General features: G+C 59.6%; 4 protein-coding genes across 4 annotated transcripts; 2 read left to right on the forward strand and 2 right to left on the reverse strand.

Annotated features, from left to right (window-relative positions):
* Positions 1–1,314: 1,314 nt before the first annotated feature.
* LOC127595030 (eukaryotic peptide chain release factor subunit 1-like) lies at positions 1,315–2,668 on the reverse strand. Its single transcript, XM_052056737.1, is given in 5 exon segments — positions 1,315–1,353; positions 1,356–1,664; positions 1,667–2,101; positions 2,103–2,591; positions 2,648–2,668. Coding segments are annotated over 5 exon segments (1,293 nt in total).
* Positions 2,669–11,261: 8,593 nt separating this feature from the next.
* Positions 11,262–12,611, forward strand: LOC127595031 (uncharacterized). Its single transcript, XM_052056739.1, is given in 2 exon segments — positions 11,262–11,862; positions 12,238–12,611. Coding segments are annotated over 2 exon segments (975 nt in total).
* Positions 12,612–22,660: 10,049 nt separating this feature from the next.
* Positions 22,661–24,501, reverse strand: LOC127595032 (serine/threonine-protein kinase Sgk2-like). Its single transcript, XM_052056740.1, is given in 5 exon segments — positions 22,661–22,729; positions 22,820–22,960; positions 23,025–23,141; positions 23,198–23,583; positions 23,586–24,501. Coding segments are annotated over 5 exon segments (1,629 nt in total).
* Positions 24,502–24,542: 41 nt separating this feature from the next.
* Positions 24,543–25,021, forward strand: LOC127595033 (uncharacterized). The gene is given in 2 exon segments (XM_052056741.1): positions 24,543–24,762; positions 24,765–25,021. Coding segments are annotated over 2 exon segments (477 nt in total).
* The last annotated feature ends 1 nt before the right edge of the window (position 25,022 follows it).

Here is a 25,022-nt window from a genome sequence, read left to right on the forward strand (position 1 = left end):
GGTAGCGGCAGGCCGCCATCGCCGAGATCGAGGAGCTCATCGAGAGCGAGGTTGCCGCGCGCCGAGCAGGCCATCCTGGAGTGCAAGCGCAGGCGGGAGCAGGGTGACCGGGAGGTGGCCCACCAGCTCGGCACCAAGATCAAGGCGCTGACCGACGAGCTGGAGGCGGAGGGGTCGTACCGGGCGGGGCGGGAGAACAAGGTGAACGAGCTGGTACGTTAGTTCTCGGACCGGCTGCGGGACGAGATGGACGAGGAGCGGAAGGGCCGGACGACCAAGCACGAGCGGCTGCTGAACCTGATCGAGGACCCTGACGCTCAAGCTGGAATGCAACCACATCTGACAGTGACCCACTGGTATCTTGGTTACGTCATCTCGAGGACCGCATCGCCTTCGCAATGCTCAGCTTCTTGAGGTCAGCCCGCTGGCTGTGCGCCTCCTCCCGCTGTCTGCCTGAAGTCGCTGTCGTCCGCTTCAGCGAGGCCTGCTTCTGGGATGACTGCCGCGCCGGCTGGCCCGTCCGGATCGTCCGGTTAGTGCGGTTCACGCTTTCCTTCCGCAGGGGGCGGGCCTCCATCTTGCAGGCCCTGAGGATCTGGGTCTTCAGATTCGCCTGGGGCTCGGGGACAGGCCTCCTGGCCTTCTTGACCAGCAGCCCCTTTTTGAGGAGGGGCTTGAGATGGCGGCCTTTTGTCTTAGGGACGTTGTCGGACTGGCAGTTTTTCCTGGACTCCTTGGCCGGTGCCTCGACCTCAACTCCGGCGGGCTGGGGGGTTTCTACTTTGGGTAGATCCGCCAGTTATTAATTGCAGACCTGTCCCCGGAGCTGCGCCGGAGCTAGGGTTTTGGCCTTGTATCCTGCAGGCAGAGGTCGGACCTGACTCTGGACCGATGTGGTCCGCGCTAGTCTCTGAGTATAAAAGTCGAAGCTTAGGTCCTTGGCCAGATCCTCGAGTAAGGACAGTAACCTCAGAATCTCGGGGCAGTGGTTTTGCCTTATCCTTGCGGCGGAGAGGGCCGCAGCGTAGGGGTGCCCGGGACAGATGTCATTCGCGAGAAGTCCGAGCAGGGCCTGGAGCCGTGCGGTGGAGCAGTCGTGGCTACGCTTGATTTCACGCAAGTCGAATTCGAGGCAGGGGTAGAGGGCGAGCACGGCCTGGGCGTAGAACCAGTCTTCACGAAGGACGGAGAAGCGGGAGGGCTCGGGCAGCTGGAGGAGGAGGCAGAGGGCCTGGGCCTTGCTGACCAGATCGTAGGCAGACATAACGAAATTTAAATGCCTGTCAGGATTCGCGCGTTACAACAGCATTTGGATCACATAAAGTCCTCGTCATCGGAGGTCCATTCCACTCCTCCCCCAGCAGCAGCTCCTGTTCCAATTTGTACCGCAGGAACCCGCAGACACCCCCGAACCCTTTCAGGAACTGCGTGCCTTCCGGGGACCGGTCGCTCACCAGCTCCAGCTCGATCCCCAGCCCCCTGTAGTTCTCGGTGATCCACTCGGTGAAGACCTCGGTGCCCTCCAGGTCGAGGGGCGAACCGTCCTGGTCCGTGAACTCGCGCGTCTCGGCTATTTTTTCGGGAGTGACGTACTGGTAGGACAGCCTCATCGGTGTTGGGGTTACGCAGCTGCAGGCGCAGGTGTGGCAGATCTGGTCAGCACTCTACCCTCGAACAGCAGCACCCGGGCGATGCTCTTGGCGTCGATCAGCTTCATGGTGTCGGCCACTCCGTAGCAGACCATGCCGGAGTCGGTTGCGATCTCGTCGAAGAACTTGGAGATCGACTTGCGCTCCTTGACGAAGCGGACGCTCTCGAGGGCGTCCTGGCTCAGCTCGATGGCCTGGTTGAATCCGTTTTCCCCTCCGTAGCAGATGTCCACCACCTTGACCACTTTCTCCGCCAGCCGCGGGTCGAACATCTGCGTCTTCTCCAGCTCGTTCTTGAAGTCCGCAGACCCCGCCAGCACCAGCCCCGTGACTGTGACGCGGTCGTTCACGAGGAAGCAGCTCTCGGCCACCTCGCAGACCTTGCGCAGGTAGTTGTGCCGCTTTTCGACCCGCAGCCGTCCGAACCGGACCGAGGACTGCCCGCCCCTTGCGGTGCTTCTTGGGCAGCTCGACAGTGAACTTGTTGATGACCTCCTTGGCGCGGCCCTGGAGGGTGCCGTAGAGGGCGCCGTTGCCATCAACAATGATAAAACCGAAGGGCGGCTCGTTGGCCAGCAGCTCCTTCTTGACCTCGTCGGTGACGAAGTTCAGCCCGCAGCTGTAGATGTTGAGGTTGATGGGGCGGTTGGGCTCGAAGTCGATGACGATCTTCTTCTCGCCCTTGTTGTCGTCCTCCATCACCAGCCCCGTGTAGAGGCACAGCCCGTTCGGCGGCACCTTGTTGTACAGCTTGAGCCGCTGGATGGCCGAGGTCTGGGCCTCCGCCACCGAGTTGCGGGTGGTCCGGTCCTTGATGCACGAGGATTTGCCCAGCTCCTCGGTGAGCAGCTTCGAGACGTCCGAGATCTGCTTCCTGGGGGGCATGATGATCGAGACCACACTGCCGGTGGGCTTGGCGGCGTCCACCCTGCGCAGGATCTTCTTCACCCCGGAACATCCGGATCTCCTCGTCGTTGTCGGGGTCCCCCAGCATCAACAACAATTAATTCTTTCACCATGAAGCTCGAGCTGCCTCACCAGCCCCTGCTCTTCGACGAAAACGAGGGGCTGCAGGTCCGCTCCTTCACCGTCCGCAACCCTGGCCCCGGCCTCCTCACCCTCGACCTCCAGCCCCCGCCCCTCTTCCGCCTCTCCGTCCACCGCCTCGAGGACCTCGAGCCCGGCGCCTCACGCCAGGTCACCGTCAGCTACCAGCCCATCACGCCCCGCCGGGCCCGCGAGGAGCGCCTGCTGCTGGCCTGTGAAGACTCGTAGAAAGAGTACTCGGTGGGGCTGATCTGCAGATTGCCCCAGTAAAACATCGGGATCCCGCGAGCAATCGAGCTGGGCACCATCCTGACCAACGAGGAGAAGGTCTTCTACATCCCCGTCCAGCTGAAGTCTCTGGCATCGGAGTAGGACACCTTGCTGACGATCCGCTCGAAGCCTAAGGCTCTGGCCTACCCTGCCAGTAGAGTGGTGCTGCAGCTGGGGCGGCAACAAACTGCGCTTCTCGGCCACACCCTCGCAGCCCGGCTCCTTCACCGAAAACGTCACCGAAAACGTCATCTTCTAGTACTTCCAGTTCGAGCTCGAGACGCAGGTCAGCTGGACGGCCGCCTCCAACAAGGTCGAGTTCACCCTGGACGGCGCCCCCTTTTCAGAGATCAACTTCGGACTGCTGCTGCTGGGTGCGCCTTCAACTGTTTTACTAGAGGTGCTGAACGACGGACTGCAGGACAAGGACATCATGCTCAAAGTGGTCGAACTGAACAGCCCCTCCAACCTGTCGCCCAGCGAGCAGGCCTTCCGTCAGAGCCGATCCATCTTTCACCACCCGCACATGCTGACCATCCCCTCCAAGGTCCGGCAGTAGATCAGGCTGACCTGCGAAGGCCCGTTTCCAGTCAGCCCTGCAGAGAAGGCAGCCATCAGCGAGCGTTACCTGCTGGTGATCGAGGGCGCCATCCGTCTCACCTTTCCAGTCAAGGTGCAGTTTGTGGAGCAGGCCCTGGAAGTCAGGTAGGCCTACAGAGAACTGTCCCTGAAAGAGGGTACCAGCATACTGCCGATCACCCTCACCCTCGTCTTTACAGGGCTACAGGTATCCTGCGAATCCCGCCTACTCAAAAAACATTTCAACCCCAAGACTAAATAATTCCAGGTGACCCTGACACTGAGTGAGTCTCAGGATGTCACCTTCCAGTGGCGAAGGTGGAGGGGGGAAAACCACGCTGCATGGTGGTAGCCCTGGAAGGGAAGTACAGGCGCCCGGTCGACTTGGGGATTGTGTTCGGGCATTCACCGATCCCTTAAGAGCCCTCTGGCAGCTCGAAGAAGACCTCCTAATCACAGCGCAAGAAAAGAAGCCTGTCTTTTCAAGAGTTTAAATAGGTCGAGCACTTCGAACTCTCTCGGACTGCCTCTCTTAAGGAGCCGCGGTACAGCCTCCCGAAGCCGAGGGACAAGCTGTTCGTGGAGCGGTGCATCGGCCAGTACAAGCCCACCAAATTCTGGAAGTACTGCTTCAACCCCGACACAGGGCCCAGGAAATGGCCTGGCGCGTGCCAGGACAATCTGGAGCGGGCGGCCTGCAGTCGGAAGCTAAACCCAGGCGAGTTGCTAAAAGTTGACGCGGGCCCGACCTGCCTGGACTTCGGGGACATCCTCGCCAAGGAACGGTATGAAAAAACATTCTGGGTCAAGAACGGGACCAAACTGCCCATCGCGGTGCAGCTGGTCGAGCCCCGAAGCGAGTTGTCTGAAAGCGACCTGGGCCTGCAGGTGGTGCCGGCAGGCCAGCGCGCGGGCTTCAAGATCGTGCTGCGGAACATCCACGCCCGGCATTTCGAGGACACGGTAAACTACCGGCTGAACGGCAGCCTGACCTTCGCCTTCACGGTGACTGCCAACCTGATCCCCCTCACGCTGAAGACCAACCGCCAGTCCATCAAGTTCTCGGTCGAGGGGTCGAACCAGCTGATCCTGACTGAGAAACTGGTCGTGCTCAACAACAACTCGCGGGTGGTCCCCTTCTCGGTCAAGCTGGCCAGCCCCGTCTTCTCGGCCAACTTCGAGGAGGGGGTCCTGCAGCCCGGCGAGTCCAGGGAGATCGTCATCTCGTTTGTGTCCTACAAGGCCGCTCATGCGAAGGAGGAGGGCAGGGTCACGGACGTGCTGCGCATCCAGGCCGCGTGCGGGGACGACACCTGCGTGAGCCTGGTGGCATTCCTGCCGGACATCCGGGTGGCGATCCCGCAGTCGGTCACCGCGAGCCTACCCGAGTTCGAGCAACTGTTTTCAGTCAGCATCGGAGTGGAGAGCAAGCTGCAAGGATCTGCGCCGATGTAGCTGTAGCTGTGCGGGTGCCTGGAACACTTCCTGGAGCCCAAGGTGCAGAGAGTGTTCCTGGGGAAGGAGCGGCAGGTGGCTCTGAACTTCGGGGTGCTGGACAGACTGGGCCGGTTCAAAGGCGAGCTGGAGGTCAGGTACTGGGGGCACTCCCTCAAGATCAACATAGAGGGTGAACGCTTCATCCCAAAGCCCGAGCTCAAGACACCATAACTCGAGTTCTGCAATGCCCTGGTCGGGCATGTCTGTAAGCCCCAGACCATTGAGATCGTCAACCCCTACCACTTCCAGCTGGACATCACCGTCCCCCCTGTCGACTCCCAAGAGGTCGCTGTCTTCACCCACGTGCAGCCCAAGGAGTCGGCCTCTGATGTGTCGGGCCGGTCATGCTGCGGTTCGTCGAGGGCCAGCCGCGAAGTGGCCGGGACTGTCATGCGCATCGAGGCGGGGGGCTCTGCGCGGCTGGCAGTGTCGGTGGTCTGCAAGCGACCGGGCCAGTTCGTCCACGAACTAAGCCTGACCCGCTCCTGCTGCCTGAAGCTGCTGATGACTGCCGAGCCGACCCTCCTCAAGATTTCGCAGACACGGATCGAGTTTGAAGAGGCGGTGATCGACCCCTCCCGGCCCAAGCAGTTCCTGAAAGAGCTGCAGTTCGAGAATGAAGGAGAGGACGCACTGCTGCTCCAGCTGCCGGCCCTCTGCCAGCACTTCGAGTTCCTGGAGCAAGGCGAGTCGCTGGTGGTGCAGCCGCAGTCCCGGCAGTCCCTTCAGATTTCGTTCAAGCTGCTGCACCCAGGCAGTTTCCTGAAGCAGGTGCTGCTGTCGGTAGTCAACCAGCGCACCAGAAAAGTGTACTCCATCTCGCTCGAAATCGAGGGACGGGCCAGCGCCCCCAACTTCACGATCACTCCCAACGACGTAACCATGGGGCCGCAGCCGCCCAAGACCATCAGCTGCGAGACCGTCACCATCGAGAACAGCGGCTTCACCAGCACCCGCCTCCAGGCCGTGCTTGAAAACCCTGACCACGCCAAGTATGTCCAGCTGCAGTTTCCCGAGGGCTGCGAGCTGTCCTCGGGCAACCTGCGGGTCCGGCTGAAGGTGTTCTTCACGAGCGGGACCCCGCTCAGCCTGGTCAGCTACATCGTGGTCTACGCCCGGAACGGCATGTCCAGGCGCATCCGGCTGGTGGCCATGAGCTGTGTCGGACTGCTGGAGTGCCTGTCCTTCCACAGGAACAAGCCCGAGCTCAGTCACCAGCCTGGCCTGGCTCCGGAACTGGCCTCCCTCAAGATGTACCTGGCTGATATCGGGGCCATCCCGGTCCACTGCGAGTTTCCGGCCGGTCTGCAGGCCGACGCCCAGCTTGCCAAGAGCTGTCTGCTCCGGCTGAAGGCCAAGGTTGAGCCCCTCGGCAGGCCTGTTTCCGTCAAAGAGGCGGACGAGAGATTGGCCCTGGCCTTATCCAAGCTGCTGAAGTGGCATACCTTCCTGGAGGCACATATCGAGCTGGGCTTCCGCCTGCACCACATCCGGCCAGAGCACCTGCTGCATGCCAATGACTTCGCCATCCTCGAAAAGGCGCGCAAGGAAAAGCGCATCCCCGTCGATCAACACCCCCTCTTCGAGCTCTTTCAGGAGTCGGTCTGCAGGCAGGCGCCCTTCGAGGAGCTGGCGCTGGCGGCGTGGATGCAGCTCTGCCTGCAGCTGATCACCGCCTTTCTGTTCCGAAACGCAGAGGTGCTCAAGAAGGAATCGGAGGAGGGCAGCACTGAGCTGTCGAAGATGGAACGAGCGGCTCTGAGCTGGCTGGACCGGCAGAGGGCGCTGGCGCCTAAGGAGTCGTACCAGCCGGTGCGATTGCTGAGCCGGGAGGGGCACTGGCGGCTGCAGGAGCTGGTGGGCGAAGAAGTGCTGGACCGGGGGCTGACGCAGCAGTTGCGGGACAACCTGGGGTCCTGGCTGAATCCGTTCCTGTCCAGCCTGTACTTCAGTGCCATGGCGAACTGCACCAGCCTGCAGGAGCTGGAGGTCAAGAGCGAGCTGAACAAGCGCTGCGTGCGCACAGTGCGGCTGATCAACCGCTCGGACTGCTACGGGTACCGCGTGCTGCTGCTCGGGCCTCCGTAGTTCGCCTGCGAGGAGCTCGAGGTCACCGAGGGGTACCGCCTCAAGCCCCGCTAGACGCAGACCTTCAGCATCACGTTCAAACCGAAACGGCAGCTGCCTTACGAGGCCAAGATCTTCCTGCTCCCGGAGAGCAGCTTCCTGGGGCTGCAGCCCTCGGTGGTCCCTCTTCGCGGGGATGTCCGCCCCACCCCCATCAACTAGTAGATCGAGGTGGCCGTCAGCCTCTACGAGGCGGTCGAGACGAGGCACCCGCTGCTCAGCTGCTTTGACGAGGGCGGCGAGGTGCAGGTCAGCAAGTAGCTGGCCAGCTGCCCGACCGACCACAGGCTCGAGGTGTAGGCCATCCGAACAGACCCAGGCAAGCCAGCCCTCACCCTGATCCTCAAGCTGCAGGCGTAGTAGCTCGAGGACTTCGAGTACCGAGTCGACCTCACCAGCAAATTCAAGGCGACCATCGTGATTCGGCTGGTCGTGAGGGTGAAGCTGCCTTTGCCTGCCAAGCAAGTCACCAAAGAGGTGCTTTACAACGAGGTTTGTCCGTTCGAACTGTCCCTGGCGTTCGACCGTGGCGGGATCTCCTTTTCGAGGAAGGACGAGCTCAAGGTCAGCTTCCACCCGGCGGTGCCCTACCTCAGGACGGGGGAAGGAGCGGCCTGCCCGCTGGGGCGTCGGGGCCCGCCCTCGGTCAGCCTGGTGGCGGAGTCGTACAGCCAGGTCGAGGAGGAGAGCGTGCTGGTGCAGGTCAGCAAAAACAAAAAAGAAGTGCGCGTCATCGAACTCTTCCTGAAGTTCAGGATTAAGCCGGTCGTCTACGCCTTCAGCTTCAACTGCGTGGGGAGACAGTCCACCACGCAACCCCTGCCCTTCCTGAACAGCAGTGATCAGGAGTGGCGAGTCGTCAGGGCCGGCGAGGAGGCGGACCCCGCGTTTTCGACCGACATTCCTAAAGAATTCGTGCTGGCGCCCAGCGAATGCAGAGAGTTCTAGGTGGTGTACCAGGAGCAGGAATACGGGAGATGCAGTTCTGCGCGGGTGGAGCTGCTGGTCAACAACTTGCTCCAGTTCAGCCTGCAGTTCGAGGGCCAGTGCGAGATCGGCACTTCCGAGGAGGAGATGACTCTTGACCTCCAGCCCAACATCCCCCAGAACATCCCCCTCGCGGACATGGAGAATTGCGAACTAGAGAGTGACACTCCAGGCTTCCGGGCAGTGCAGACCAGCAAGAGCATCAACGTGCTGTGCAGCTAGACGGGCAGGCACGAGGGCAGGCTGCTGCTGAAGACCAAGTTCCATAAGAAGCTCATCATTCTGACTGTTTTCTGCAGGACCTCCCAAAGACAGTCCCTGTCCGCACCCGCCTTCACGCCGAGTTCATGCTGCGCAACGCCAGCCAGCTGCAGAAGACATACGAACTGAGCAGCTCGCTGTAGGCCCTGGCGATCCAGAGCCAAGAGGAGCTGGAACCTAACTCCGAAAAGACCATCAAGTTCGAGCTGCTCTGCTGGGAGGACCTGGAGTTCATCGTACGGGCGAGAAGCGATTTCGAGATCATTAATTTCGAGTTCAAGGTCAAGTGCGAGGTCGTCGAGAATGTGCTGCTCGTGGAGTGTTACCACGGGCAGCCCTGCCGGGTGGACCTGCATTTCACGAACCCCACCAAGAGGCAGGTCAAGGCCATCCCCCAAAAAGACAGCCTTTCCGGTCTGCAAGTAGACCCCGAGCCCGTCTCTCTGCGGTAGTATGAGGACAAGACCATATCAGTTTCGTACTGCTCAATCGAACAAAGCCAGGAGCTCCTCCTCCGCTACGACTCGGAGATCGGCCCTTACCTGTTCCTCCTGAGAGTGTCGGGACAGTCACCCCCCGCCGAGTAGTAGATCCACCTGAAGGCGAAGGTCTCAGGCACCACCCACTTTGCAGTCAGCTTCACGAACCACTTTCGCTCCTAGACCATTGTCAGCTGGCATGCCACTTGTTTCGCAGAGATGATCAGAAGGGACCAGTCCTCTCGGTACTTCGAAATTGGCCCTCTTCAAAGGGGTCTGCTGGAGTTCAGCTTCCGGCCTGAGAAGGAGATGTTCGAGAGGAGCGAGTTGGTGCTGTCGGTCCGTAACACGGTGGTGGCCAGATACCCGCTCGTCCTGACGGGCTTCGTCGGAGACCCGATCTACCTGGGGTCTCTGAAATGCGACTGCAGGGACCGGGTGAACAAGTCTTTCACCCTGACTCTGGACCACAAATCAGCAGCCTCAGGGTTTCGGGTGATAATGTCCTCCCTGCTGAAGCGGGCATTGGGCCTGTCGATCCTCAAAAAGCAGTAGCTGCGCGACCAGACCGTATTCGAGCTGGCTGCAGAGTTCAAGCCTCTGAAGCCGATCCAGAATGTCAGGATGCCTATTAAGGTGGAGTTCGCGGGCATGTACTTTGACTTCTAGCTGGATGTGGAGGCCCCTCCGCCTCCGCCCGATCAGACCATCCGGGTCGAGGCGGACCCCCACAAGCCGGCACTACTGTCCTTCCGCATCACCAACATCGATAAGGAGCAGGCCCCCTTCCGGGCGTTCTTGCAATACCCTTCTGCAGAATTCAGGATCAGCCCGAACAAGGGAATTCTTGAAGCCCCCAACCCCAACCCCAACCCCAACCCCAACCCCAACCCCAACCCCAACCCCAACCCCAACCCCAACCCCAACCCCAACCCCAACCCCAACCCCAACCCCAACCCCAACCCCAACCCCTGCCCAAAGCAAGCCCGCAGCAAGTCGTGATCACGATTTTCATATGAACACAGATATCCGGAGGGAGCTGATCGAGGGCGTGCAGAAGGACTTAGTGTACCGCTGCACCAAGCTCTGTCCGCTTCAAAACGATGATTGTTTCCAGGCCTGCTACCGGAAATACCTGGCCGCCGTGAACGCCACCCACAAGGAGCTTGTGCGCTACGGGTACATCCACAACTCGAAGGTGGCGCACAAAGTGGCCCCCAAGAACGACCTGGACGAGCTGCTGTTCTGGAACTCGGGGTTCGTGGCCAGCAGCTTTTCCCCTAGCGCCGAGGTGGACCCGGCCGGTAATGAGGCCAAAAGCTGATTATCCGTATAATGAATCTCTTTGCATGGTTCAAAAGGGCCTGGACCAGGCATGAACCCCTGCCCACCGAGGAAAGGACCGCTGAGGAGCTGAAGTCCATGGCGGTGCTGATCTCCCAAAACGAATTTCTGTACGCGGAGGGTGTCGGTGTCTGCTTCACTCGCAACGAGATGGAGGAGATCGTCCGGAGCGGGGGGTGGCGGGGTGTCGACCAGAAAAAGCTGCAGAGGACGTTGCTCGAGGGCGTGCCCTACTACCTGCGCAGGGAGCTCTGGAAACAATTATCACAAATTCATCAGCTTAAAGCGCAGTCCCCCAAGACCTACGCAGAGCTGCACGGGTAGCCCAAGGACAAATGGGCCAGCCAGATCGACAAGGACATCGGGCGCACCTTTACGAACCAGGAGTTCTTCCGCCTGAAAGGCACCAAAGAAAAGCTGCGGAGGGTGCTGATTGCCTACAGCAACTATGACCCGGAGATCGGTTACAGTCAGGGGCTGAACTACATCGCGGGGTCGGTGCTGCGGCTGATGGACTTCGTCTGCAACGAGGTAGAGTTGGACTTTGAGCTGCTGGAGGACGAGACTGAAGAAGACTCGTTTTGGATCCTGGTCAACCTCATGCAAAAACTGGGGGTGCGGCAGAACTTCCTGCCCGAGTTGCCGGGAGTGTTCAAGTCCCTTGCGCTGCTCAAGTAGGGACTGCGGACGAGGTTGCCTGCGCTGTACGCGCACTTGCAGGCCCTGAACGATGAGTGGACCATTGCGTTTGTGCACTGCTACCTGACCCTCACTCTCTGCGATCTGACGACCTCGCTGGCCAGCAGAGTGATGGACATCCTGCTACTGGACGGCGAGGGGGTGGTGACTGGTCTGGTGATGAAAGGGCTGCAGATCTGCGAGCAGGCCCTGCTGACGATGGACTACGAGCAGCTGACAGTGTTCGTGAGAGAGGACTTCTGGCACTGGGTGGAGGAGTGGGTGCAAGCGCCCCTGCCCGAAGAGGAGAAGAAGATCGAAGTGCTCTGATAATTCAATATTCATGAGCAGAAAAAACCCGAAGGTCTTTCTTGACTTCAAAATCGGCACTGCCACGGCGGGCAGGGTCATCTTCGAGCTGTTTGCTGACATCACTCCCCTCACCGCCGAGAACTTCAGGGGCCTCTGTGCCGGCGACTATGGCACCATTGGCCCCTACAAGCTGTGCTACTCAGGCACTCGCGTCCACAAGGTTGTTGACCACTCCCTCATCCAGTGCGGCGACGTCACCCTCCAGAACGGCAACGGTGGCTACTCCATCTACGGGCGCACCTTCCCCGACTAGAACTTTACCCGTCGGCATTCATGTGCAGGGCTCCTGACCATGGCCAACCGGGGCCGGGACACCAACAACTCCCAGTTCTACATAACGTTGAAGGCGACACCCCAGTTGGATGACCGCAGTGTTGTGTTCGGACAGGTCATCGAGGGCATGCCTGTGGTCCGGCAGATCGCCCGGTCGAGCCTCGACCTGGCCGACTGCCCCCGCATTCCGGTGCTGATCTTCGACTCCGGCGAGATCGACGACATCAAGGCGTTCATGAAATACGACCCCTTCTGCAAACAGACTTTCGACGAGATTGCTGCCAAAAAGAAGGAACTCGGTAAGTTCAGAGAGGAGCTGCGGGGCGCAATGGCCAACAGATAGCGCCCTGCTTAAAAGGCACCAGCTGAGCAGCCAGACGCATCTGAAGAGCGGCATGCTGGGGAGGAACCACCATCTGACCGCAAGAACAGCACTGAGTAACTCATGCCTTTGCTGCCATAGTCACTGCAGGCCAGACTGTACAACGTCCACCTCGAGCTTTAGCGACAGAGGGCCTAAACCCATAGCGACGCCGTCCACGAGGAGATTCTCTAAAGCAACCCGCGCCTACAGCTCAAGGAGCAGCGCCGTGAACTGTATAAGCAGCAGTCCCGCTCCCGCCAACATCTCGCCTGCCTGGGACTCTCGTCCAGGGCTTATCTCAACTCAACAGCCTCTCGGCTCCCGCATGAGCACAAGGCCCCGCAGCAGGCCTCCAGCGTGTTCAACGGGGACAGCTTCTACAACGCCTACCTGAAGAGGACCCAGCACCTGAAAGTGGACCAGGATGCCCTGGCGGCCCTCAAAGAGGACCCGAACTGCGAGTTGCCTGAAGATGAGCTCAGGAAGGAACGGCTTGCGGAGCACATCAGGCAGCAGGAGGAGGACAAGAAGAAGTTCAAGCGCCGCAGACACTACAACGAGGACGACGAGGAGACCGGAGTGAACGCCCGCAACAGGGTCTTCAACCGCAAGCTGGACCGCTACTTCGCAAGGCACGTGGCTGAGACCGCAGCCAAGCTAGAAATCGCCCCTCGCAAGGGATGATGTCAGATCAGCGCCATTTCGCCAGACAGCAGCTGCGGCAGGATCTGTCCGACCGGGATTATCAGCACCTCCTGCCGGCCCAGCAGCCCGCCCGTGCCCTCGCCGGCCAGCTTGAAGTCGATGTTCTTCCGTAGCTCGGTCTTGCTGACCAGCACGCCCAGCACGAAGGCGCCTCGGTCCTCGCCTCGGGGCCTCAGGTTTTCCTTGTTGGAAATGGCGAGCTGCCGGTACTGGGGGTCGAAGAGGGCCGCCACTCCCAGATCGCGGAAGGGCTTGATAAAGTAATTGGTGACTGTGCTCTCGAGGTATGCCACGCGCAGCTTGACATACTTTTCGTGGAAGGCCGACTCCTTGCGTGACAGTTTAGAGGCGTAGTTCTCGGGCTGGTTGGCGATCGCCAGGGCGTAGGTCTGGATCTTCTGCAGCCGCGCACGGTGGTACTCCTTCAGCAGCCACTCCGCCCGCTCCAGGTCGGTCTCGTACACCCCGAGAATGAACGCGCTCGGGGTCTTTGAGGATCCTTTCAGCGCCTCTACGAGCTTGGCTTGCTTGCGGACCCGGTTCTGCCCCTCGGTCACCAGCCCCTCCTGGTAAGGCAGCACCAGTGGGCAGTACTTCTCGAGCTCCAGGGCCTGCACCAAGTGCTGCACCCGGTATGGCTCATCGCTCGATTGGCGCATAATATTCGATCGCTCAAAAGAGCTGCAGCGGGCTGGTCAGCTCTTCCAGTGCAGAGGGCCTGCGCAGCTGCCCCTGCAGCTGGCGGAACTCTGACACCAGCGCCTGCAAGTATACTGCCTGTTCGTGCTCTTGCTGTCTCGCCTCGGCAAGTTGCTGGCGCAGCCTTTCGATCGCAGCACACTGCTCGGCACAAGCCTCCCGGGCTGGCTGCTCGACCGCGGGACCCGGTTGGAAGTGTGGCTGCTGGCGGTAGTGGGCGATGCGGTTGATGGGGGCATGGGAGGGCTCTGCCTCAAGCAGGCGGAAGATGGGCACGCGGGCAGGCATAAACCTGAATTGTAATACGTGATGAAAAAGGCCATAAAGCTGCCTAACATCGAGGTGCAGCGCCAGTCCGCCCAGAAGCTGGAGTCCTGACCTGACCAGCTTGAGCATCTACTCCCCGCGGGCGCAGAAGCGGGCGATCGACTACCGCTCTCCTGAAAAGAAGAAAATAGTCCTCAAGAAGGCCGTCTCGAAGGGGCACCTGGGCTCGCTGCTGCAGCACAAGGCCACGCTGGAGGAACAGCGGCTGGCCGAGGAGCTGCGGGGCAAGAAGAACATGCTCTTCCGGATGTTTGTAGAGACCAAGGCTGGCTGCGCGATCGGCGGAGCACAGAAGATCAACCAAGACAACTTCATCATCGAAGATATGAACGGCTCCGATTTCTACGCCATCTGCGACGGGCACGGCACCAACGGCCATCTCGTCTCCAGGTTTCTAAAAGCCTCCATTCCGAAGAATGTCAAGTTCGCCCTCGCTGCAAAATAGGACCTGCCCGCCGCCTTTGAAGCCGCCTTTCACTAGTCCAACCGCCAGCTCTTCGAGGAAAATTTCGACACCTTCTTTTCGGGGTCTACTCTGGTGACCGTCCTGGCCGACAAGGACAGTCTCGTTTGTGCTAATGTCGGGGACTCCAGGGCGATTTTGGGCACCCTTATTAACAACAAGTACGAGGCGACGGCCCTCTCGGTCGACCAGAAGCCATGTTACGAGCCCGAGCGGGAGCGGATCATCAAGGCCGGCGGGCGCATCGACAATCAGAGGGACGAGCGGGGCAGGCCGATCGGCCCCCTGCGGGTCTGGCTGAGCAAAATCCGTATTCCGGGGCTTGCAATGACCCGCAGCTTCGGGGACAAGGCGGGCACGCAGGCGGGCATGATCGCCACCCCGGTGCTGACCCGGCACAAAATCCGTCCCGAAGACCGGTTCATGATCCTCGCCTCGGACGGGCTCTGGGAGTTTGTTGAGAATGAGGAAATTGTGCAGTTCCTGGCCCCCTTCTACGAGCGCGGCGAGCTGAAGAAGGGCTGCAGAGGACTGCTCCAGCTGGCCGAGGAGAGCTGGACCCGCAACAGCACAGTCCGCGACGACATCACCATCCTGGTGGTCGACCTCAAGCCCCGGGGCGAGGCCTAATGAAAAAAAATAATTTCGTTTACTGATTATTTTTTGATACGGGTAAGAAACAGCCCCAGCCTTTCCGCTGGCATGTGCCTGGGTCAGATCGGCCCCCTCAGCCTTTTTCATGATAACGCAAAAAAATATAATAAGCGCATGGATCGATCGCAGATCAATTCCCGGCTTCCCAGAGTGCCTTTCTCGAGGCGGCCTGTGCAGGAAAGAGTGCGCTCCTGCCTTTTGCTAGGCTTTAAGGCCTATCTGCAATAACGCCTGTAAGACAATTCCCTTACTCCAGAGCAATCGCACTGGTATCAACGGCATCTCTCCTGGAAGACACATTTCCGGGCGGACGAGTTCAGGAAGGTGCTACTGCAGGACCGACTCAGGACGCCCCTACAGGTATTTTTCTCGGGACCTGTGGTAGGCCATATCATGACCTGCGCCCTCCGGAGCCACGAAAAAATATTTGCGCTGGGTCAGCTGAACAATATTGTATAGAAGCTCGAGAGAAAGTGAGGCTTTCAAATAAACGCAAATTCATACAAGTATTTCTATTTATACTATAAATTTAAATGACCAGTTATGCCGGGCAAGGGCGACCTCAGCCCCCCTTGGCCCAGACAGTCTTTATTGCATTAGCTTGGAGGGGCGGTCGTCCTGCTGAATTAATTGCCAATGAAGACCTGCATGCTTAAAACATTTTAGCATGCGGTCAGACAGCTCTAAGAGACTCCTTTGCCAGGACTGCTGCGAGAGAGGGAATGCCTGCTCAGCGAGCTCAGGGAGGCTGAGCAGCTCATCCGCCAACAGAACGTGGACTGCAAGGACTACCAGCGCAAGATCAAGGTCCTGCAGGCAGAGGCGCAAGAGCTGGAGGGCTTTTTACTGGACTTCGAGCAGGAGGTCGAGATGGACAAGCAGCGGGCCCAGGCCGAGGCAGGGCAGCTACTGGCCCAAAAATAATTTTTACAGGAGCGACTGAACACAGCCCTTCGGGACAACGACGAGCTCTTCCGACAGGTTCAGGCCCTCTCTGTCAAGCAGCAGTTGTCCCTTCTTCCCCAGGACTCGCACTCCATCAGCGAGGGTGGCTCCGAATTAAGCTTCAGCCACACCCACCAGGAGGACTTCTTTCCTGATGATCAGTTGACCTCTCGCAATCGAGAGTTGGCTGAGGCCTTGGCATCGGCCCGATCAGCCAGCGAAGAGCAGAGGGACAAAATCCGGCATCTCGAAGATCTGCTCCAAGACTCTAACGCCGAAAGGGAGCGGGTCCGAGGGGAGCTGAAGGGTCAATAAAGCCGAATGAAAGAAGCCGTTGAAGCTGCTGTGAAAGAACGAAATCGGCAGATTGCTGAGCTGCTTCTGGCTCAGGAACAGAACGCCAAAGCAGTCGAGAAAAGCACTATCGAATTGTCGCATGCCACACGTCGCGAAGAATAGCTCAGACGCAGGATCTTATAGCTCTAAAGCAAAGTCCTCGCCTTTTCAGAGCACGAAAACTGTGACATCAAGCTACAGGAACGTGAGACCCACATCAAGGCGCTATCTGCCAAGCTGATCAACGCTGAGGCAAGCCTGACTGAAGCAGCCGCGCAGTTGGCCATGAAGTAATCAGCTCTGGGCAAAATGCAGGCCGCCCTGGGCCGGCTGGATTTAGAGCTGGATTCGCTCTTCAAAAGGCAGGAGCCTAAAGAAGATGAGAACAGCCGGCTGCGGGCTTGGAACTGCAGGCTGCAGGAGTAGCTGCTCCGGATGGAAGAGGAGTTCTGCGAGGAGCTGGAGCAGGCGGCCTGCCAGCTGGAGGTGCGGGAAGGCCAAGAGTTCAGGAAGCAGGTGGCAGATTTCAACAAGCGACTGGAGTAGTACAAGGCCAGCCAGCTTCAAAGCGAGAAACGACTAGTCGAGTTGAGAGACGAGCTGCAGGGTCGCGAGAGGAGTATTAAAGAGTCTTATGGCCAGCAGCTGGGACAGCTGCAGGGCCAGCTGGCCAGCGCAGAATCTGCCTTGAAGCAGCTGTAAGCAGCAGCTCAAAGAGGAGCGAGCCGCCAAGGAGCTGGTTGCCGCCTAGCTGGCCGAACTCAAAGCACAGCAATCGGACAAGGACTTGCAGGAGCTGGCCAAGCTGCGAGACGAGCGTGAGGAAAGCCAGAGGCAGATCAAGGATTTGCAATAGAGACTTGCTGAAAATACCGAGGAGATGGGCAGGCACGTGGACGAGCTCAGGCAGCAGCTGGCCAGACAGGTCGAGGACAGGGAGCTGGCCATACTCAACCTGCAGCATGAGCGGGACCTCGCCAGAAGCAGCGCCCAGGAAAAGCAGGCAGTCATGGACCAGCTGCGGCTGGAATGCAAGTAGCTGAAGGTGGGGGCCAGCCCCAGCAGCACGCGCGGGGACCAATCACCGACCTTCAAGACAGTCCGCAAGCAGCACAGCCTGGGGCTGCTGCAGGCCGAGAGCAGAGAGAGCTTCGACCCCTCACTGCACAGCCCGTGCAGGGGAGAGTCCTAGCTGCGGGAGCTGACGGAGCACATAAAGTTCATCAGCGAACTGTACTTCTCGCTGGAGCCGAGCAGTTGACCCAAAGATGCATCATCTGTGGTGCCGCTTGAAGCTGGCCAGCAGCCGGTCGTACTTCTTTTTGAACGGGCAGTCGAACACCTCGCTGTTCTCCCGCAGCAGCCGCGTCGCCTTGTGCACTCGCTGCTGGGTGGCCTCGTCCGCGCGGTCCCTGCAGCCCTGCTCCCTGCGGATCTCCTCCAGCAGCCTGGCCCTCTCGCGGTAGGCCTCCTCCCTGCGGTGCCTCAGACTCTCCAGCTCTGAGTACGGGCCCAACTGCTCGACCGTGAGCCGGTTCATAATTTTATTTATAGTCACGCCCGGCCCGACCTGTAGAGCAGTCTGGTCACTGCCTCCTCCAGCCCGGCTGCGGTCAGCGATGGGCCCAGCTGCTGCCCGAATTGGTGGATCTCGGGGGCTGTTGGCTGCAGCTCCTGGTTCATCCCGCGGTAGCAGTCGATCAGCATCCTCCCCACGTCCTGCGCAGTCAGCTGTCCATCACGGTCTGCGTCGTAGCGGGCCATGAGTTTGGCGGCCAGGGCCTTGCAATGCTCCCGGCCCAGAAGGCCTCCCTTGAAGGCCGGGATTTTCTCCGCCATGCAATAAAATAATGCAAGAATAGTTAAAGCAGGCGACCGGCCCACGCTCCAAGAACCGCTCCTTCCGCAGCAAGCTCCATTCGTTCAGCAGGGAAGAGCCTGCGCAAGAGGACTTAGGCTGGCAGGAGCTCAAGTTCTTCGGAGAAAAGGTCATTCCTCGCAAGTACACAGCCGGGGTAGCCTACGGCTCCTGCCTCTACGCGTATGGAGGGTACTCCGCCTCGGTGGGCATGCTGGCCTAACTTTACAAGTTGGACCCAAAGGCCGACAAGTTCAGATGGGAACGGGTGCAGACTCACGGGGACTTGCCAGGCAAGCGCGGGTTCCACACCTGCTCGCTCGATGGAGACTCCATGCTCATGTTTGGAGGCCAGGACCGGCGCGGCCACAGTGTCAACCACCTGCACTAGTATTCTTTTAAGACCAGCAAGTGGAAGCACATCAAGGCGGCATCCCCGCCTTGTGGGCTGGACTCGCACTGCAGCGTGGTCCACGAGCACACGCTGTTCGTGCTGATGGGGTTCTGCACGGCCTGCGAAGAGGACAGTGGCTAGGTGTATGCCTACAAGCCGGATGGTCGGTAGTGGCAACGCCAGTAAATCAAGGGAGCTCGGCCTTGCCCCCGCAGCAATGCTGCAGCCTGCAAGGTAGGTCCCGACCGAGTGTTCCTGTTTGGAGGGGATAGCAAAGTGCGGCTTAATGACCTCTGGCTGCTTGATTTGGAGGGCATGGCCTGGAGCGAGGTGCAGCAGGCCAACCCCCCACTTGAGAGGAGAGGACATTCAATGACAGAGTATGAAGGACGTCTGGTCGTGTTCGGTGGTTACCACGACCTGACCAACTAGCTGAACGACCTGCAGATCTTCGACCCAGGCACAGGCCGCTGGCGCCACCTGCTGAAATAGTCAGCCGCCTCCCGCACGGTCAAACAACCGACTAAGCGTGCAGGCAGTCATGTCCTCAACCAAGGCCAAGACCTAATAGCAGTCCCCGACCAAGCTCATCCAGGACCGCCGGAAGAAGCTGATGCTGGAGAGGAAGATGGATATGCTGAACCGGCTGAGGGTAAAGACAACTGCCACCGACAAGTAGCTGATGAACGTCACGCCCTGCAGTCAGGCCCTGCGGGACTCGATCAAGCTGATCGGGGGAACAGTCTCTCCGCCCGCCGACCAAGGGACTGTCTTTCGGCTACGATCAGGTGCTGGCCCCTTCCGAGCCCAGTCGCTTTTTCCTGCCGCTTTTCAACCTGAACAAGTACGACGGGCCGAGACGGCCGTGCGCACGGGACGGGCATCTAGCCCTGCGAGTGGAGGGCCACCTGTACGTCTTCGGGGGGACCGCACAAGATCGGATTTAGCGATACCTACCGGTTTGATTTGAAGTGAGCATCGATTTTATTATCCATGCCGAGGGGGCCGAGTCTACAGATGCTGGCCACGCTGGGCAGCCAGCCCGAGCCCGAGGAGGACGACTACGAGGAGGAGGACCAGGAGATGGACCAGGACGAGCCAGATGCCCGGTTCACTGCTCGGTACTATGAAATGCTGCAAACTTTCAAAGAGCGCAAGAAGATCAGCACCAACTACCAGACCCTCGACGAGACCTTCTTCAAGCACTATGACGACCACATCGAGAAGCAGATCCTGATTAAGGAGCCCGCCGATGCCATCCGCTACCTCGAGGAGGAAAACACCCGACTTAAGGACAGCCTGGTCAGCAAGGGTAATGAGCTCAAAGTCACGCTGGAAGAAAACATTTTCCGGAAGGAGGAGCGCCAGCGCCTGGCCAGCGAGCTGCTAGAGAAAAATCGTTAGATTTTGAAGGTTGCCGCCGCGCTGAGGGACCTCCCGCAGAGCACCCGCATGTCCACCGACATCACCCAGGCCCGCGAACAGAACGCCATCCTCCTGCGGCATCTCAGGCAGGCCATCGAGACCCGCAGGGGCCTTCTCGCTTAAAAAGCAGAGCTGGAGGGTCGTATCAAGGACAGTGCTGATACCTTGTTCGAGACGGACAGCGAGTTGGCCCGCCAGACCAGCCGCAACGAGGAGCAGCACAAGATGAACGCCATCCTCGAAGCGGAACTGGCCCTGCTTGAGGGACGGCTCGACGATGTCAAGGAAATCACAGAGTCCGAAAGGGAAAACCTCAAGCGGCTCCAGCACCGGGCAGACACCATTCAAAAGCCGGACTCGGCTTCTTACTCCGAGTTGCTGGCCAGCAACGTGATCGAGAAGAACCATCGGCTGGACTACGAGATCACGGGCTTGAAAGCCGCATCGAAGACAGCCTGTCCGAAGCCAGTCTCCTTCGGGACAGGCGTGAAGAGCTGAAGGATAAGCTGGGCGGTCTGGCTGCAAGGAAGATAAAAGCAGAGGAGAAGAACAGTTTGAAAGGAAAGATAGAGGCGGCCGACCAGCGGATCGGAAGGGAGACTGCTGCATAGGCTGAAATGCGCAAGAAGGCGGCCGAGCTGACCTCGACCCTTGCCGCGCTGTAGCGAGACCTCAGGATCGCAGAGCTGTCAGCAGAGAACGTCACTTCCCTTGACAACTGCCTGTCGCAGGTCAAGGAGCGGCACTTCAGCGAGCGGCTCAAGGGTCAGAGCGCCACTGCGGACGACCTCAAGAAGCAGTTCCGGCTGGACGAGCAGAAGCACGACCAGCGGGTCAAAGAAGCAAGCAAAGAGGTCTTCATCCTGCGGAAGGAGCTTGAGGAGGAAGAGGCGCAGCTAAGGCAGCTTGACAAGGAGCATGCACAGCTGCTGGCCAGAATTAGGGAGCAGGCTGCCAGCCGCTCTCTGGCCCTCCAGAACGAGTCCAAACTGCGAGGCCTCAGCCAGACCCTCCGCGACCTCAAGTTCACAAAAGGGGACTACCGGAAAGGCGGCTCCCTTCGCCCGCCAGTGCCCACCCGGCAGGTCAGCAGCATCTACATGCCATGACTCATCATCAACCATCATTGACTGAAGGCATTAGCTAATAGGCAGCAGCATAATTTTGACCTGAAATGAAGAAAACCCTGAGGCCGAGGGAGAGCCCGACGACGCAGTCGAGCAACGTGCAGGACGCCCTGAGCACGTTCAAGGGGATGGAGTCCGAGCAGCGCAAGGCCAAGATGATGGACATCATCGAGGAGCTGCGGAAGAGCAATAAAAACTATGTCTCGCCGATCACCCACCAGTACAACCCCGAGGCCTACCGGCACTCGGTGCAGCCCTCGCCCGAGCGCAGGGCCTGGTCGGGGCCCCGGCCCGAGCCCCTGCGGATGAGCTAGTTCGGGCGCAGCATGTTCGTGGACCGACAGGTGCGCCTCATGCAGACCAAGAACTTCAACATCCTCTCTGGGTTCTGAGCTAATCCATTCGATCACAGCCGCCTGTGCTTGCGGATCAGCTTCCACTTCCGCAGCAGTGGCTTCTTCCCGCCCTGCGACCGGTCCACCTCTCCGCCAGCCCCCGCCGGTTTATCGAGTCCAGCCGCTCCCGAATCGCCTCCTGGCGGTTCGGCAGCTCCAGGATGCTGCCCGGCATTTCTTCCAGCGGCAGGAAATCGTGTCCTTTCCAGCGGTACTGATAAGACCCGATCTTAGGGCCCTCCTGGACAATTCCAGTGTCCTGCTCCTCGGCCTGCCTTTCCTCCCTCTCCCGGCGGGCTCTAAGCTGCCTGTTTTTGATGCGCCGCTCTCGGTTCTTAAGCTCATTCAGGAAATTAGGCAGCTGCTCGGCCTCTCTCGCCCGTTCCTTCTCCGCCTGCCGCTTAAACATCCGCAGCTGCTCCACCCTCCGCTTCTTGTTCTTGGCCTTCGGCACCACCTTCTTCAGCGCTGGCTGCGGTTTCTCCTTGCGAGGCCGGGGTCCCGGCTGTGCATACCTCACTATTTCCTCGGCTAGTTGTTCGTGCGCCTCGATCGAGGGGTTGTAGGACTGCCCGCTCTTGGGCAGAATCACTGCCTTACTACGAGGTGTGGTGCTTTAGGTGGGCTTGCTTGGCTAGTCTCCCCATGCATCGAACAGAGCGGGCTCGGACTTGGGCTTGGGCTGCGGGGGCAGCGGCAGGGGTTGTTGCTTGCCCTGGTGCGGCTTGCGGAGCTGGAGTAGAGACAAGTCAAAGCTGACATTTTCCCGGTTATGGCGCTCGATGTGGTCCTCAAGCAGGCGGGTGCAGATGTTGCTGGGCTTGGCCCCACCGCGCCTGGTTTTGCGGGTGACCAGGTTCTAAAGCATCAACAGATTATATGGCCAGCGGAGAGTGGAAGGCCGCGCAGCTCAACACCTACGCCAAGCACAAACTGCACAAGCTGTTTGAGGTGCCCAGCCTCAAGAAATACAGGAGCGAGCTGCTGCCCGTGATCGCGGCAGAGTACTCCCGGAAAATGCCTCAGAAGAGTTCGTTGAACATCTCCTTCATGGACCGGTACGAGCTGGACAACATCGAGCGGCCTGACCTGCCTGACGGGGAGCAGGCCCGCATCGAGCGCAGGTGCAAGGACGAAATTCGGCATATGCTTCGCCACCAGAAGATCGTCCGCCGCAAGATCGCCCCTACGACGGAGCTGCCCGAGCTGCACATCGAGCTGATGCGGTCATGCAAGCGAAGCATCCGGCGAAAGGTGATAATCAGGTGAGCGAGGTATGAGTTGCAATCCGCCAGTGAGTGTCTGCTTCTATCAGCGGTGGATTGCGGGGGTTGCAAGGCTGTTGCAGTTATGTTGGCGTCGACTTCCTGTTCAGGAAATATATATTTTCTGCAGGATAGATTCCTCACAATTCATCCACATAATGGTCCAGGAACTCGGAGAGGTCGATCGCCCCGTCGAAGTTGGAGTCGTGCTAGAACAGTTCGTCCACCTAGTCGACGATATCGTCGTAGGTGTGCTAGGAATCGAGGACCTTCACGCTGGCCATCATCAACATGCTCACCTCGTCCGGGTCAAGCAGCTGGTCCCCGTTCGTATCTGCGACCTCGAACAGGGCAGCCATTTTATCCTCCTCGGAGGGCACCCGCCAGGACCAGGACCAGGACCAGGACCAGGACCAGCATCGGCAGCATGTTAATGAATGCTAGAGTATGCACATGAAGTCATCAGAGTCATGAGAGGTTGAATTCCGCGAAGGCCTTACTGACCATGTCCGGGTCCTTGACCGGCTTCTCTTGCAGCTCGATGGCCTGCTTTGTGAACATGCTGTCGAAGTTCTCCATCCAGGCGCTGCCCTCCACCTTGGGCCTGAACGGAGGCTTGACCTCTTGCGGGCCAGGTTCTCCCAGTCGATCGAGTCGAAAGCCTTGTGAGCCTTCACCTCCTCGACGTCCTTCGCGAAGCCCAGTCGCTCTGCAGGCTTCTTGCGCAGCAGCCGGGCGATGAGGTCGCGGGTGGCGGGCGAGCAAGGCACCTTCTCGCTGAACTTGAGCTCGCCCTCCTCAATGAGTTTGTACATGCTGGATTGCACCTTGTGGAAGAAGGGGGGCAGCCCGTGGATCATTTCGTAAAGCAGGATGCCCAGGCTCCACCAGTCTGCCGCCTTGGTGTAGCCTTTGCCCGTGAGCACCTCGGGGGCGATGTATTCGGGCGTGCCGCAGAAGGTCATGGCGGTCTGGTTGTCCTTCACGATTTTGGCCATGCCGAAGTCGGTGAGGCTGACGTGCCCCTCCTCGTTCATCAGGACGTTCTCGAGCTTGATGTCCGGTAGAGGATGTCTTTGGAGTGGAGGTGACCAAGCGCCAGGGCGATCTCGGCGGCGTAAAAAAGGGCTCGGGCCTCCTCGAACTTGCGGGAGAGGCTGAGGTGCTGGAAAAGCTCACCGCCGCGCATGAACTGCATGACGAAGTGGAGGCTGGAGGGCGTCTGGAAGGCGTAGGCCAGGTTGACCAGGAAGGGGTGGTTAATGTGCTCCAGGATCATCTTCTCGGTCTTGGTGTGCTCCAGCTGCTTCTTCTTTATGATGTCCTCCTTGTTTATGCTCTTCAGGGCGTACAGCTTCTTGTCGTCCTTCTTCTCCACTAGGATCACCGTCCCGAACGCCCCCTTCCCGAGCATCTTCAGAGGCGTGAAGTCCTACATGCAGACTTCTGACCGGTCGTGCGAGTACAGGGTCCTCGTCTTTGGCCGGACTTCTCCGAACAGTAGGCCTTCCAGTCCATCCGCCTGCACCACGCAGCCCCCGGTGCTGGGCTGCTTCTCCAGCCCCTTCTTCTTGTCCGCCTTGGTGGTCGCGAACTCCTCGAGCGAGACCTCGTCCCGAGCGAAGACGGTCAGCCCCTTGCCGATGCGACCGGCGTATGCGGAGAGGATGGCCTTGACGACCTCCTCTTTGCGGTCAGCGGCGTAGAACCGGTAGTCGTACTAATCATTGACGTGGCACACGAACTCGGGACTGAGGCGGCTGACGGTCACCGCCTGGAGCTTTTCCAGCTCGATGCGCCTGCGGATGTCCTTGCCCTTGAGGTTGCAGAGACTCTTGTTGGTGACCAAGATGGCTCGGTCCTGGCGCTTGCCGTAGTCGTTGATCTTGACCAGGGCCGTAGAGTAAAGAATCTGCTCATCCCCCAGGGCCTTGGCGATGGCCTTCGTGCCGGCCAGCTGCAGGTGATCCTGCACCTGCATCTGCGTCTTTTACATCCACGATTATATCTGCCCTATTCTGGATGAGACTGGTCATCACGAGGGTCACTGAAGCCGCTGTGAGAGTCGCCGGCGAGCTTCGGGCGCAGATTGGCAGGGGCCTGCTTGTGCTCGTCGGGGTCACCCACGGGGATGGCCCGGCCGTCGCGGAGCGTGCGGCCGAGAAGATCCTACGAGTCAAGGTCTTTGACGAGATCAAATAGGGAAAGTCGCAGGCCTGGCGTCTGAGCGTGACCGAAGCCAACTTGAAATCCTGGTGGTCTCGCAATTCACCCTCTACGCGGACGTCAAGAAGAAGAACAAGCCAGACTTCCATCGGGCCATGGGCCCTGACGAGGCGCGCAAGGTGTACGGGCAGCTGTTGGAGCACCTGCGCAAGAAGTACGAGGCGGGGATGGTGCAGGAGGGCGAATTCGGGGCGATGATGGCGGTGAGCAGCACCAACGACGGGCCAGTGACGCTGCTGTACGCGGGGGGCGAGGAGGAGGAGGCAGGGGGCTGAT

The sequence above is a fragment of the Hippocampus zosterae genome, unplaced genomic scaffold, assembly GCF_025434085.1.
Source record: "Hippocampus zosterae strain Florida unplaced genomic scaffold, ASM2543408v3 HiC_scaffold_365, whole genome shotgun sequence".
NCBI classification, from domain to species: Eukaryota; Metazoa; Chordata; class Actinopteri; order Syngnathiformes; family Syngnathidae; genus Hippocampus; species Hippocampus zosterae.